General features: G+C 37.1%; 1 protein-coding gene across 2 annotated transcripts in view; it reads right to left on the bottom strand.

The window, feature by feature from the left end:
- Positions 1-1,316: 1,316 nt before the first annotated feature.
- The window catches only part of crim1 (cysteine rich transmembrane BMP regulator 1 (chordin-like)), a 285,572-nt gene continuing 270,478 nt past the window's right edge, over positions 1,317-16,410 (bottom strand). For both annotated transcript variants that reach the window (XM_059025390.1, XM_034017044.3), the window contains 2 exons: positions 5,345-5,535; positions 1,317-2,085 (listed from right to left, as the gene is read on the bottom strand). In XM_059025390.1, the coding sequence (XP_058881373.1) occupies positions 1,909-2,085; positions 5,345-5,535 (368 nt within the window). In that variant the 3' untranslated portion in view covers positions 1,317-1,908. The remainder of the gene's footprint in view (positions 2,086-5,344; positions 5,536-16,410) is intronic.

Raw genomic sequence — 16,410 nt, 5'->3', positions numbered from 1 at the left:
AGCATTTCCATGTTATTTGTCACAAACAAGGAACATCTTCTTTTGTTCTTATATATATATATATATATATATATATATATATATATATATATATATATATATATATATATATATATATATATATAAACAATTTATTCAGATTAATAAATTAGGTCATATAAATTAGATTGATTTGTTTGTTTTTCAGCAAGTTCCACCCAAGTATTTACAACAATACTTGGAAGTTCCACTACAAAACAAAGTACAATTTATTTTCACATTTAGCAAAAAGGGCAACTTCTTTTATGATAGACAGTTGAAAAATGACATACAGGTAATTACTTTATAAAAGTGCAAAGACCTGTCAAAATCAATATTAACTTTTAAAATATAAAGTTACACCCTAGACAAACTACCACAAACTCCCAGCTTATTTCTGACAACATTCCTGTCGTTTCGACATCAGAAACAGTTTGTTTGTTTTATTATTATTATTATTATTATTTTTAGCAGGAAGCCATGCTGTTCAAACAATTCAGTGAGTGCCACGCTTTCTGCTGACGTGTAAGCAATGTGCTCTTTTAAAAGCTTTCAATGCAAAGGAACCTAACATATTTTAGAAAAAAAAAAACATTTTAAGAGTGATGCCAAGCCATCAGCAAATTAAAGGCACAGAAATAAAATCATAGGTAGAATGAGATGCTCTTCCTTTTTTGTCACAAACTCACAAGCATCGATATGGAATGCCTGTTTAGCTATTTCAGTTCCAGATAAAATCTCTCTTTCTTAGTTATAAATACATTCAACAGGAAAAAACATAGAAAATTATATATATAATATATATATACAATATTATTTTTGTTTTAGCATAAGATATTTACACAAATATTCCTATAAGATAACATTTCAAGAAGCATAATCTCCATTGTTTATGAGCTTCAAAGAAAAAAAAAAAAAAGGTGCTTGAGTAATATACAATTAAGCAGCTCCTCCCTAGCTTGGAAGCAGCTTCTAAGTCTGCATAACCAGTAAATAAAAAATAATAATAAAAAAAAAAACAGTCTCTGTTTTTACTCTTAGGGAAATATATTATCTTGTTCTTCCAACCTTCAGAACCCACGGAAAACACAACGATTTGAAGCTGACCAACACTAGGAAGTCATCAGGCTGCTTCTAGTACAGTCGCTTCAGGATCCAGTGATCAAACACATAATATAGTAGGCCTCAAGTCCTTTGCTACCTGTCCTGGTAAAAACTGGCCATTTGAAAAATATAAGCAGCACACAGTATAGTTTATATGTTAAACATCAACACACCCTTTTTTGTTATGTTTCTAGTTTTCTGTATTTAAAAAAAAAAAGGATTGTTTATTTTATTCGTAAACCCTCCATTGTACAGATTACGCAAATACATGAGGCTTGCGGCCTTCGAAGATTCCAGTCTACGATTATGCATCAAGCAAAGGTTAAAAGGTCACACTGCTTCATCCTTTAGGGATTGTCCTTTTAGTAGGTTAGGCTCCGTCAAAGGCAGGTTCAGAGCAACAAGAAAAGCCAATGTCCAGATGCCTGATTCAAGACCCCCTTCTGCCAGTCTGAAAGACTGAGCGTCCACACTGATGGCCTGATCCATCCACAGCAATATTACAAGCAAATACAACTTTAGTAACTTAGAACTTTGGTGCCACAGTGTTCTTTGAAACACTGGTCAGAAGATCACAACGAAAAGCAGGAATGCTATTTTCTGACACGCTGCAGGAGACAGAATCTGTCTTATTCCAGAGCTGTCATGAATTCACAATCCCAATACAATCCATGTGGCAAATGCGCAATTATAATAATGCTTTTTTTTTTTTTTTTTTTTTTTTTTTTTGTGTTTCAGATAACAGGTAAGTCACTTATGTTCTGTTTCTGACAGTGCAGTAGATCCTCAGACTGTTTGGTAGAAGTTGTCTGCCTGCAGGTTGTTCTGTTTTTGCATGCTGTAGGAGCCGCTGTATCTGGAGTCTGGGTCTGCCAGCCTCAGCATCCGCTGAGGACTGTCTACCTGGACCATTGTGCCTTTCTTACAGTCCACGTACACCAGCTGGTTGTTCAAACATGTAGGCTGTAAACAGAAATAGGAAAACATGCTAATCAGCATTAACCCTCACAAAGGCAATAATACAGATACAGCTTCAGTGAAAAGATGTCATAAATCAGAATCAAATAAAACAAAAGAAAGTTGAGCATAAGTTCACTGCTGTGGTACATTACAGCTGCTATAAATAAAGTGTTATAGTAAAAAAGTATAATAATTGTTTAAAGAAAAGGAGGAGGAATGCAAAGACTGGCTTTAAGACTTCTGGATTCTGGATTTCTATATTTCCCCAGCGGATTTACAATTTCAAATTCAAGACCAGAAATATTTATATTGTTTACAGAAAAGACTTAAACAGAAAAAGAACTTCAGATACATAGAGACTGTAGTAAGGTAGTACAGAGGCTAGGACAAATACCAATATCCCACAGGTTATCAAGCCTTATCAAGGCTTTCAACTGCGGTCTCCTTGTGCAGCGTAGCATGGCGAGCCAACTAGTAGATAAACATTTTGACAAAATGCATTCTAAATTGCTTAAAATTATGTAGAAACTGTAAAATGTAGTATAACATTCTTCAACATATTTTTTAAAATCGCCTTTCAGTACACTCTACTCATGCATCAGCGGTTTGTACTATTTGTAGGAGAAGTTTTTATTTTGGATACCAACACATGATACTGTGATTAAAAAAAAAAAAATCAGCTGATCCAAGCTGTGCTCCCCAGCTGGCTTATGACCATGGAAAAACACTGATTTTCTATGTTGTCTGAGAATGTTTAGGTTTGTTAGTTTGATAACCAAATCAATACACTTATCATATCTAATCATCAACACAAGCAATTTTGCTTTAAATTTAAATAAACATACTTGTTCAATAAAACTGCTTCTGGTGTACAGAGATCAAGGTTGAACGAGGCACACTGTCAGTGTCACATTCATGTTGAAACGTAGCTGCTGTTTACTTCACTATCCAGTGCGTTGTTACTATTGAACAAGCTGTTTAAAGTGATAAAAATCACCCCTAAAGATCAATAGCCAATCAGATGACAAAGACTAACTCGGAGATAAACCAATATGAACACTATTTTTTGGTTTGTATTATTACTACACAGAAGTATTTGTAATCTTTAAAGTAAAATGGTAAGTGTGTTTATATTATTGATTGATGGCACTGGTGAGCGTGCAACTTCCTTAGAATTTAATAGTGTACCAATAAATACTAGTGTTAACTGTTTTTCAAAAGCACTTTAATTGAGGAATAACGCAGATTAATTTTTTTTTTAAAAACATTTGTTAAAGATATTGCTGTGATATGTACAAGGTGTTCTATATCAATGTGATGTTAATATAAATTACTTAAAGGGTACATCAGCACTACATGAAAAATAAAACAAACTATCCCACATTGCTGTAACAAATGTAGTTGGTCATTGTATAATATAATCCGTATGCGCCCAAACATCTGCATAATGCGACACTGCTATGTCCAAAACCACTTCTCAAGCATCTCTTCTGAGCCAAAAAACATAACTTCCGCATGTACCGCATGAAGGAACTTGTGCCTGCTTTCGTTTTGTGTAGTTGACATCTTTCACACTGTACATGTTTCCTTTGCATGTTGTATTTTGATGTATTATGATGATTAATGTTGCATTAAAAAAAAACACATCTGTGCTGTGTAAGTGGTTGCAGGGAAAAGAAACCAAGATGGAGTTGTTCTCATTTCCAACTAATGAAGGGACCTACCCACAATTATAGCAGCACTGTGTTACTTCAACATACATCCCCAAAGTCTTAGATATAGCTCCAGCTGATTCAGAACGTTTGCAGAATGGACACATGTCAAATAAACTAGCAAATGAGATTCTGAAACAATGTATTTCCTTTCGGAATGAGGTCTTTGAGGATGATCCGACCTAAAAAAATAAATATTGCATTTTTTCATCCTTCGTATTTGGTTTTCATTTGCATTTCCTGATAACATATGTACAATCATCTACACACCGTTGAGTGGGAAAGTCAAATTCGGCCACAAATTCCATCTCCCTATCAGTTTCTGAACTATCTGATGTTGAAATATTGTCTGGCGTTATTTCAGACATTCCCTGTGTACAGCCACACTGTGTTGCTGAGGAAAATTTGAATTGAAATCAGCTTTGGATTTTGTCACACTTGTACTTGCTTGAACCAAAGTCATTGTATTTATCTTGCTCTTAATTGTATTATTACTTGTACTGTGATTCTTGAAATGTATTTGTTTACGACTTTAAGTCGCCCTGGATAAGGGCGTCTGCTAAGATATAAATAAATAAATAAAATGTACAGTGTGAAAGATGTCTACTACACAAAACGAAAGCAGGTACAAGTTCCTTCCTTATGGAAAATTAGACAGACCATGTTTGTCACACAGACTAGTGTGTTTCCACGCTGAGGTAATATAGCTTACACAACGCTTCATTGGGCATGCGCCAGTACATCTGACAGTACATGCGGAAGTCAAGTTTTTTGGCTCAGAAGAGATGCTCCAGAAGAATGATTTTGGACATTGGCAATGCAGCATTATGCAAATGTTTGGACAAATACGGATTATTATACAATGACCAAATACATTCGGAACAGCAAGGTGGGATAGTTTGTTTTATTTTTCATGTAGTGCTGATGTACCCTTTAAATCAATTCTACAATAAAAACAAACAAACAAACAAAAAAAAAACAGTGGCAGTGAGTATACAGCTATGGCCAAAAGTTTTGCATCACCCTACATAATCAACACATTTTGCTTCATAAAGTTGAATGAAACCTGCTGAATAATGTTACTTTAACATATTCAATTACATACCACTTTAGTTTTCCATATACTTTTGCAATATCATTTTGTAGTTTCTTGAATTACATGATAAATAAAATATCTAAATTATGTTCATATAGTTGTTTAATTGTCTAAATCCTAAAATTCTAGGTGATGCAAAACATTTGTCCATAGCTGTAGGTCAGTCAGCATCTAATGGTTAGGAAGATGTAGTACAGTCTAGGATCCTAGCAACAGAGTTTTGGACATATTACATTTAGACTGTAGCATTACTCAATTATGTGATTATGCAGTGAATATGAACCTTAGTAGCATTTAGCTACTGTTGACCAGCATTTCCAAAGTGTCCAATAACAAGAATCCAGAAAAACAAAGGAGTTTTCATTGAATAATAAATATTAAACCGCAGTTCCCAATGTCCAATAAATTAAATGTTACAAGGGAATTACTTGAAGTATTTAAAGAGGGCAGCTACCTTTGTAGGAGCTCTATAGCAGGGCACAGGTATCCATTGCTTCTTCTGATTGATCAGGAGAAGAGTGACTATTGCAATCAGAGCCATCATTATAGGCAGGGTTACCCAGGCGACATAGTGGAAGGTGGTGTCCTCGTTTGGCATTGGGACCTTCCCCTCAGTGTACTCCATTTTGAGGTTCCCCATTTCTCCTGGAAGAAAACAAGTAGGTGTTCAAGATACACAGTAGAGGGTGATTCGTAACTAAACTTGTCACTCTTCTAGGAAAATGGCAGAAATGCTTTCAACCTAACATATGTAACCTATACGGCCAGCAGTGTGGAGTAGTGGTTAGGGCTCTGGACTTGACCAGAGGGTCTTGGGTTCAATCCCAGGTGGGGGAACACTGCTGCTGTACCCTTGAGCAAGGTACTTTACCTAGATTGCTCCAGTAAAAACCCTACTGTATAAATGCGTAATTGTATGTAAAAATAATGTGTAAAAAAAAGAATGTAATTGTATGTAAAAATAATGTGATATATTTTAACAATTGTAAGTCGCCCTGGATAAGAAATAAATAATAATAATACCTGACAGCCACCTGAAGTTTGTGTGCTTGTGTGTGTTGCTTGGCACATTTTAGCTGCTGACCAATAAGCTTTTTTTTATTTGAATTATTATTATTATTATTATTATTTATTTCTTAGCAGACGCCCTTATCCAGGGCGACTTACAATCGTAAGCAAAAACATTTCAAGCGTTACAATACAAGTAATACAATAAGAGCAAGAAATACAATAACTTTTGTTCAAGTAAAGTACAAATTTGAAAAACCACAATGCAATAATACAGCAGGTAATAGTGATAGTTACATCAGGATATGATTAAATAGTGATAGTTACATCAGGATGTGATTAAATACAAAGTACTACAGGTTAAAAACTTGGCAGATTACAGTATTCTGAAGTACAGGATTAAATGCAGTAAAATAGGGGCTGATAAGAGCAAAATAAAGCACATTTACATGAAGGGTGATAGTGTCCCAGGATACAAACAGAGGAGTTCTACAGGTGCTCTTTGAAGAGGTGGGTCTTAAGGAGGCGCCGGAATGTGGTCAGGGACTGGGCAGTCCTGACATCTGTAGGAAGGTCATTCCACCACTGCGGAGCAAGGGTGGAGAAGGAGCGGGCTTTGGAGGCAGGGGAGCGTAGCGGTGGTAGAGCTAGTCTTCTAGTGCAGGCGGAGCGGAGAGGTCGAGTGGGGGTGTAGGGAGAGATGAGGGTCTGGAGGTAGCTGGGTGCAGACTGGTCAAGGCATCTGTAGGCTAGTACAAGAGTCTTGAACTGGATGCGAGCGGTGATCGGGAGCCAGTGGAGCGAGCAGAGTAGTGGAGTAGCGTGGGCAAAGCGAGGCAGAGAGAACACCAGACGGGCAGCAGAGTTCTGGATGAGCTGGAGCGGACGGGTGGCGGACGCAGGGAGGCCAGCCAGGAGGGAGTTTGCTGTTATTTACTGTGGATTAAATTATGAATTACCACTGCTGTCTTCTGTGGTATAGGTATTACTGAAATATATATTTCAACATAATAACAGTTGCTTTGATATTTTTATTCACATACTCTGGGTCAAAAAGAATGAAACCGAACAAATAACACACAATGAAAACTTCTGGCATTTGCATCGAAATAAAATGAACTTCCTACATTGCTGACGCAGGTTTTCTATTCCTGCGTGATTCCTAGCATGTCAAGACGGTGTAGTGAATAATAATAAGTATCAGTGTAGAATACAGTCAATAGATAGATCTGTGCATATGGTGATTTTGCAGATTCTGATTTGACGTGTACACTCTTTTAAGAAAGATTATACACAGCAACTGTGTTGTGTTGAGGGATGTGAAGTATCTCTATTATAATTCCCTGAATTCGAAGAAATTGGTTTGCAATAATGTCAGTTTGTGCAAGTAGGAAGGCCTGGTTTTGTTCAGAAAAAAAAGAAATTCTGAATTTTCTTTAACATATATTATAGTTTTTGATAAAATGTTTACTAACACATAATATTGTTACTGCAGTAAATTACATCAATTAGGCTACATAGAGAATGTTCAACTTACAATCAACCCTGCTAAATATCACTTCCAAGGGACTGGTCTAAAATGGTGACAATAAGCTGAATTGACTATCAGGAGTTCACTAATACCTGGCAAAATAAGCATTTCTGACTACCAACAATGAATACTTGAAATTGCTGTGCAAAAACAAAATATTAATTAAAAACTAAAAACATTCAAACTACGTCAGACTTCACCCACCATGGGAGTTAGCTGAAATTGCTGCGCTCATCCAGGCTGAAAGCAAAAAAACTTAAAGTAGTCCAAATATATTTGCAAAAACTAAGCACATCTATTTTTGTGCATGACACATGGCAAAACAAAAAATAGATTAATGAATCTAAAAAAATTCAAACGACATAAGACTTCACCCACCGTGGGCTGGAGTTACTTATGTCCCTTCACATGCTTGGTGCCACCAGAAGTTAGCTAGTATTTGATAGCTGTGCTTGGGTCGTACTCCTCAAATTCAGGCCCCTCAATCTTAAGGTGCATCAAATCTGTCCTGATTAAGCTGTGTTCATAAGGGGCTCTTGATAACATTCATGGTTGAAAACACATGTTCTGCTTTTGCTGTTGACACACTGAATGTAAACATCATCTCCACCAGCTTCAAGGTATTGCTCAGAGCGGGAGGCTTTGTTGACAGCATGGTAGAATATGCAGACAGAACTGGTATACTGTTGTGCTTGAAGTTTTTCATACGTGCTTTAAGTCCACTAAACTCCTACACAATTGCAGCCTTCTCCCCCTCAGTGAAAAGGATTTGTTCAATGTCAGATTTGCCATATGAGCTGAGCTCTTCTCTACTTTCTGGCCACAACATGTAGTCAAAAACCTTGAATCCCTCAGCTGTCATGAAGTTAAAGTTGGAAAACCTTTCATCAATGTATTTCACTATGCTGTCAATAAGTCTAACATTACTTGTTAAACTGGCCACTGGGGGGCAGTGACCAGACAACTTGGTCTCAGCTGAATCATCCCCAAACTTTCTTTCTTCTCGGTGATACATCTTAAGAAACTGTTGCATGTGTACACCGAGCCATTATTCATTTCTATTAACCTTAAGACACACTGCTCTACTGCAGACTGGACATGTAGCAAAAGTAGGTCATTAGACTGAAAGAATTCTTAGAGACGGGATACTGGCTCTAGGATATCTCTTAGACTGTTTTAATGAATTTGACACTAGTGAGTTCAGCAAGGAAACTTCCTTGTCTTAGCTGCTGACTCCATAGCCACTGCCAACTTGACCCAAATGCAAAACCACAACCTACAGGTTCTGCTGCATGGCATTCAAGGCTCTTGCTTTGCTTGAGATCCATCGTACCTGTTTAATATCGCTGAAGTGGGCAACATTTTAATCTGTAACAGTTGCAATTTCTTTTGCATCTCTTCTCCTTTTGGGTTATTCCAGTAAAATTTAAAAAGTCACTTCAGAGTTTCTTCAAACTGAGCAATGACAGGTCAGTTTTTCACTGCATCTAGAATTGCCAGCTGAAGCTTGTGAGCTACACATTGGAATGGGAGCAGAAATTGAATATCCTTTGTTAGTAGTGCTGCAATGCCACCTTTTGCAACTCTCATAACAGCTGCCTGTTTTTTGGGAGACTTTAAATCTGCCAAATCCACAGACAACTTCTGGATTCTGTTAACAATACCATCTAGGACACCTAATGCATGTGCGTGCTCCAGTGGAACAACACTGTATAGGGCTTTCCTGCACTGACAACCCTAACCAGCACAGTTTCCTGTTCAATGATGGCATTATCTGTGATCCCATCAGCGAAAATAGAGATGAACCTTGATCCACTAATTCCTTGATGTCATGTCTAAGGACTTCTGCCTCACGCCTAATGAATTCAAAGGCTTTCTTTCTGTTGGTGCAATTGTCTTCTACATCCACACTAGCCTTCTTCATTGCACTGCATAGGAATTCCATGTCTGATAGAGTTTGACCTTATTTAGCAATAAAGTATGAATTGTTAAATAACACTGTTAATATCTTCCTTTCCACCTCTTTTAGTTTGTGCATTACCTGCACAATAAGGTGCTGCCCCCCAGTCTGAGTTGTGGAACTGGGAGAACTCACTGTGACCACTGCAGCACAATTTGATCTCCTGATTGTACCATTACAAACATGCCATGTGAGCTTTGCTGGTTTCTTGTGCTCTGATTGGCTCAATACGAAACTGATCATATCCATTCAAGAAAGCATTCATACCTGTTCCAGAGTGACTAACTGCTATTGTAGAATATTCCAGGCAAACCTCACAATGCATCTTGGAGCCTGGTTCTCCTTCCTCAGACTGGCTTTCCTTGTATTAACCATGGCCACGAGTCCTTCCAGAGAGGTTGAAACACTCTTTCTTTTATTTTCATCATATTTTTTGTTTTTTGTGGCAGAGAGCTGGCTGCTGCTACTACCATTTGCAGTGTTATCACTGGTAGTTGGTTTAAAGGGCTCTTTTTCCCCTTTTTCCTTTTTTTTGCAGAACCCAAAGTTTAAAAGACTCAGACATGGTTAACAAGGTTGATGCTCCACATCTACATAGCGCTACCCAGTTTGTTTTAGAATGACGTTATTAAAAATGCAGATAAAATGCGATTTTAAAACAGTCACAAGGTGGTGAAAGAAACGTTGAATTAATTTTAAACCTGGAAGAGCATGCGGTTGTAGGAATGTAAACAGAGTGTTTTATGACAAGTAGGGAAGCAGGAGCGGGAGAGCTTTTTTTGTTGTTGTTGTGTTCACGTTTCACTTACATTCACATAATGTCATAGTGTCATCATACCTTCTGTTCTGAGTGTTGTGTATTTCACCTTGGTTTCCCTTAGCCTTTGTTTTTATTTCTGTTCTTGCTCCCATTTCACTTAAGCACTCATGAAAACAGAAAAGTACAGTGACACTGTATGTATATAAGCTGTATAGACATCACATGTAATTTTGTTAACTGTCAAGCTACTTAGATTATTTACATCAAAAAGTGATGCAATTAAGTGTTTTTTATGGTTCATATTTACACTATATTACTGTATATTATATTTACATTTGTAATTTGCCAAATAGTACTTTTTGTTATTGATTTTGTGTATTTAAAGTACTACACGGCTGATTTAGTTATATAAAGCTCATTATACATCAAAAGTTGTAGTAATACTACTACTACGACTACTAATACGACTACTACGACTACTACTATTACTACTACTACTACTACTACTAATACTAATAATAATAATAATAATAATAATAATAATAATAAAAATAATAATAATAAAAATAAAAAAGTGTATAATACCGGTTAAACTTGCTGTCCCGGGCGTCGGGCGATATGAATTGTCCACCCCTGGATAGTAAATATGACTTTATATATTTTGTTTAAATATAGCTGATACAACATAATAAATACATAACATAAATAAATAACAGAAAATGTTTTTGAATTTCATATCGCATGCAGTAGTTATAAAAGTTTTTTTGGCATCCAGCTCTCCGTGTGGCTTGCTGACTGCTGCATAATCCAGTTTATATCCCAGTCGTCATATTTGTTTACATCGTCGAGTCAGAAAACAGTAACAGTGACGTTTTAATCACCATTTTAGTGTTTGATGCATCTTTCTTTTGTTGTATGTTTTGTAATTAATTTTCTGTTAAATCACAGAATTGCTGTTCAGCCATTTTCTCTTGTTGCGAGTGCAGCGGAGAAGGACGTTCCTTTGAAAACGGACGGGACTGACAGTGATGTGAACCAATCACATGACAGACGGAGACTATTGCCGGGTGGGGTAAGGATGTCAGGGCAGTTGTTCAATCTATTTTTGCTCCAATTAGGTTTTAACCAATCACAGGCCAGGATGTCCAACCAAGATTCTTCCACAAAAGCCTGTCTGCTACATCCCTCATCCACGTTGCTCCACTGTGTTTCCTAATTTCATTTTGCCATCTTCCTGAGGTCGTCTTCTTGGTCGCTTTATAGCTCTTGGGATCCAGTCTAATATCTCATTGGTCCAGCGATGGTCTGTTCTTCTTGCTACATGTCCGGGCCACTGCCATTTATTTTTTTTCACTCTTATAATAACATTGCATACTTTTGTTTGTGCTCTTATTCATTCCTTCCTTTTCCTGTCTCTTCTTGTTATTCCCAGCATGCATCTTTCCATACTCCTTTACAGTCACAGACAAAAGTATTGGCACCCTACACTTAATATAAGATCATTCAAGAAAACATGTTAAATACAAGTATTTAGTGAAAGTAATAGATATGATAAAGGCTGAAATTCACAATTTCTGGTAGTTTAACAAACACTTTAAAAAAAAAAAAAAAAAGCACTTAAGCAATTTCAAATACTTGACATTAAAAGTGTGTAAACATTTTATAAAACTAATTAAATATATGAATTGATTGAAAATAATTACACAGGAACTAATCTGCATTATAAAGTCAATTGCCAGAAAATTATTTCCAACATTGTGAAATTACAACAGCACTGTGGTATGGAAGCGCTGATGTGCGAGTTTATTGAAAATAAAAAGTTTAAAACACGAAACACTGAACAAAACAAAAGGTACGATGGCCAAAACAGACAGACAAAAACATGGTGAACACTAAACACACAAGTATAGTGCTGAGCTATGTCAGCACGAGTAGCAATTGCTTTAGTTTTAGATTGATTGCTTGTTAAATCATTCAGTTTTAGCAGGCACAGTCTGCACATGAACTAATTGTGCACTCCCTGTGCCTAAATACAAATATACATTTGAAATCACCTGTGCTACAAAACCCACACTCCATGCACCGCTGCATTCATACATACATATAAACATAAAATATGCAAGCAATAATGCATGAAAAAACTGTACAAAGGCACCGGAACACAGAAGAGTTGTATGTACATAGACCTTGCTGCAAACCACTTTTAAAGAAAATTCATAAAACAAACCATCTGAAATTTGCCAAGGAATCTGAAGCATTCTTCAACAACATTCTTTGTTCCAATGAGACTCAAATAAAACTTTTCCCCAAAGGTTTTTGGAGAAAAAAGGTTAAGTCTTCAATGATGAAAACCTTGCACCTACAGTTAAACATGGAAGTGGTTTAACCATGATATGGGGGTTGTGAGAGGGGAGGGATTTGGACTGACCGCCAGGTGCATGTGGGAGCCTGTAGGGGGTTCGTATTCTCCGTGTATTCCCACGCTGTCAGGCAATGTGTTATGACGGGACTCAGCTGTGAGGAAATCGGCTGACGTTCTGTCATTGGCTGGGGGGTGGGACTACACGGGGTGAATGAATTAATAAAAAGGTGCTGTTTTGTATCCTCTCTGGCTCATACAGGAAACATAGTGGAGCGTGACTTCACGGCCGAATCCTGAACAATCAGAGGCTCTGGAGCAGCGACTCGGAGAGACGGAGTGGCACTTCAGCGCGAGGCTTACAGACTCGGGGTGCAAGCAAGGCACATGAGTTTATTTATTGGGATACTATTTTAGTTAGCGAGTTTAGCGGGACTGAGCTGTCCCACAGTGTACGAGAGGGTGCAGAGCAGTGCCTGTTCCTCGGGGCTTCCACCGCTAGAGGGAGCAACGAGCCGCGGAAAAACCCACACACTTTATTTTGTAGTTTTTCCTTAAAGTATTTTGTTTTCCTTTTTCCTTTCGCCTTTTTACTTATTGTTCTTTTGGATTACACACCTGTGTGTTGTATGAGGACAGGGCACAATACCATTGTTGGTAGAGTGTCCCGAACTGTAACAAAACACCTGCCAACTGAGCACAAACTAATAAATCTGGGCGCCTGTGCCGGCGTTTCATATTTGAACTTTGTGTCTGTCTTGTGTCTTCCCACACCCTACTACAGGGTTGTTTTAGCAGTTCAGGGACTGGAGACATTCATGTTTTGAAGATCAAATGAATGCAGCCCAGCCATGTATCAAAACATTCTACAAAGTACAATGATGTCACCTGCTCGTAGACTGATTGGCAGTTTATCTTCCAACACGACAACGACCCAAAGCATATGGCTAAATAAAATATGGAAATCTTTAAGAAAACTAAGATAAAAGTTTTGGAATGGCCTTCACAATCACCAGATCTCTATCCAATAGAATTGTTTGGGCTGATCTGAAAAAATCTGTAGCCAATCTGAGCTGAAGGAAATATGCAAGACAGAAGAGGCCACGATTTCACCAACAACTGGTTAAGAATGATCATAAATGTCTGAAAGCACAAACAAAAGCAAAATGAGGACACAAGAAATACTAAAGCTGGTTGCCAATTCTTTCATCATGAACCAATTATTTAATTAAATATTTTGTTTTTAATAAAGATTATTTGTTAAATTACTAAATGTGTATTTTGCTTTTTGTTTTATTAAAACGTGGTTAAAGTTCACTATATGCTTGAGCCTTGAATTATGGTATAATAAGCATAGGGTGTCAATACTTTTGTCCGCGAATGTGAAACAAAAATGATTAATTTGAGCATCCCTCTTCTTAATAAATGCACTGGTTTCTGCAAGAGTCGTACTTTTTTTAAGTAGGCAAAGGACATGGACCTTACTGTTTTGGATGATAGTTTGGACTATTCTATCCACATGCAGGGTACACATGTTTTAATTCATCCCAGAACCCTGCAGATCACAGCATTCCTGATAGAAAGCATTCATCTGCTCCAAGTTAGTGGGGATCTTGGAAAGGTTGCATATCACATGTGCTCCTTAAAGACTTAAAATATGTGCATGAGTCAGGAGAGATTGATCAGAAAATAAGGTGATTCTGGGACAAATCACCCAACAGTTAACACCCTACCCCCTCCGATGTACACCGAACTCTGTGCTCAGTGTTGTTCAAGACAAAAAAAGAAAAATGTACATTTTAAAGGGTCAAAAGTTATACAGGGCTCAACATTTGGTTGATTTTGGTCCACTCAGCCATTAATCAATCTCTTATTCAAAAACTATTTGAGTTGTGTTAGGTGTCTTTTAATTGAAAATTGCATAAGGAATCTAAAATGATATTAAAAACACATTTGAAAAACAAATAAGTAAAGTTACCCCTTAACAAGATCTTTGACCTTAGGGAAAACCCCCAAAAATAAAAATCTGAAAGAAATTCCATGAGAAGTCAAAGTCTCTGCTTTGCATATAAAAAGATACAGGATGGTATTTTTTGTTTGCTGTGAAAAAAATAAAATGTCCACACCAGCATTTTTTAAAATGTTGGATTTAAAACCCACAAGTTGTAGCCTCTTGTGAAAGCTGAAGTGGAACACTGCATAGCATGTTCTTAAGGGGGATCTAGCATTTGATAGCCTTCTCTGGCCAGTAAATACTTAAGTGATTTTCCCTGTGTGCATGAATTTGATGTAAAAGTCTCTTAAAGTTGGCATTCTTCAGAGAGGTTTTAAATCATCCCAAACTAAATTGTATCTGCATTGATGAAAGAAACAAGATTCCCTGTCCTATAAGAAACAACATCTTCTTCCTCAGCTTTCGTTTCAACAGAGCCATTTTGAGATTCTCACAGCTTTTTGTGCATTATAGAGAGACAGGAGACTTGAAGTAGGTGAAGAAGGTGTGGGGATTAGGGATAATCTGTGTAAATGTTGTGTGCCTGTGAAGTAATTGTAGTTAATAAAATATTTATATAAATTCTACCTGTTTTGCTTTTTCATTAGCTACATGGGTCTTAACCCTTTGCGGTCCTATGTCAGACCTGGTCCGACACTGCAATTTTCCCTTTCCGGTCCAATGTCGGACCCTGTCCGACATCATCAAAAAGACGTAAAAAACAGGTCTCTAGTTGTTTTTTCTCCGGAAAAAGCTGAGAAAACCATTCAATGGCCGAGTGAAATCGATAGGAGCCGAAAAAAAGGGGCGTATCTCATGAATACAGATAGCCCCGGCACCACATAGATAACACGGACATAAACAAACAAGATAGCTGCTTCTGCATCCAGCGCTCAAAGAATATCACAGACATTTGCTGAGTTTTTTTTAGATGTTATAGAAATAAAATAATGACTTTGATCGCATTACTGAGGAGTTTGGTGATAAAACAAGTGATCAGGAGATGATTTATCGGTATGCACTACTATGAAGAGGTATGTGAAAAATACAGCAAACAAGGGGTGGGGCGGGGCTGGAGATGCAGTACTGAGTGTCCTGTTGATATGCAGTGCCTTTTAAACCTGTTTTACTGTGAAAAAAATACTTTTAAACAGCGCATCTAAAATAAACTGCGCGTGTGAAAATGAATTGGACCTGATGCGCCTGAGACGCGCTGAATAAATGGACCACTAAGGGTTAAATGTCATAGCAAATACGTCTTTTTTATTTTAAAACGTGATATCCCAGTTTCCATGCCTGATTCTCAGGAAAGCTGTCACACTTGCACTTCCTGGGTCATTTCACATCAGCTGGGTCTTCTGTGTCAAATATTGTTGGTTAGATAAGAATTAAGCAGTTGAAGCAGTGAGGACAAGTTCACCTTCTAGGTGAAATGACCAAGCAACTGCAATACTATTTGAAAGCATGACTTGCAAACAGAGATTTCTTGAATCAAGAGAGTAGTACCAGAGGTCACACTTTTAAAGTAACATGTGTTTCTTTCAAAAGTGCACGTTTGAGACCGAAGTATAAAATGAATGTAAGTGGAATTATTTTACAAGCTACAATCACTTTAATTTAATTTAATCCTAACGAGCCTTTGTTCTGGTTTTTCAGCATTGACCATGATCTATACTGAGCATCAAAAGAAACTTATCACTTATATTTGAGAATCAAAAGAAACTTAGCACTTACAGACATGCTCAAATTTTTTGGTACCCTTACAGCTCATTGAAATAATGCTTCATTCCTCCTGAAAAGTGATGAAATTAAAAGCTATTTTATCATGTATACTTGCATGCCTTTGGTATGTCATAGAATAAAGCAAAGAAGCTGTGAAAAGAGATGAATTTTTGCTTATTCTACAAAG

Source organism: Acipenser ruthenus, chromosome 6 (genome assembly GCF_902713425.1).
Source record: "Acipenser ruthenus chromosome 6, fAciRut3.2 maternal haplotype, whole genome shotgun sequence".
Lineage (NCBI taxonomy): Eukaryota > Metazoa > Chordata > Actinopteri > Acipenseriformes > Acipenseridae > Acipenser > Acipenser ruthenus.
Note: the sequence above shows the minus strand (reverse complement) of the source record. Positions and strands in the feature narration are given on the sequence as shown.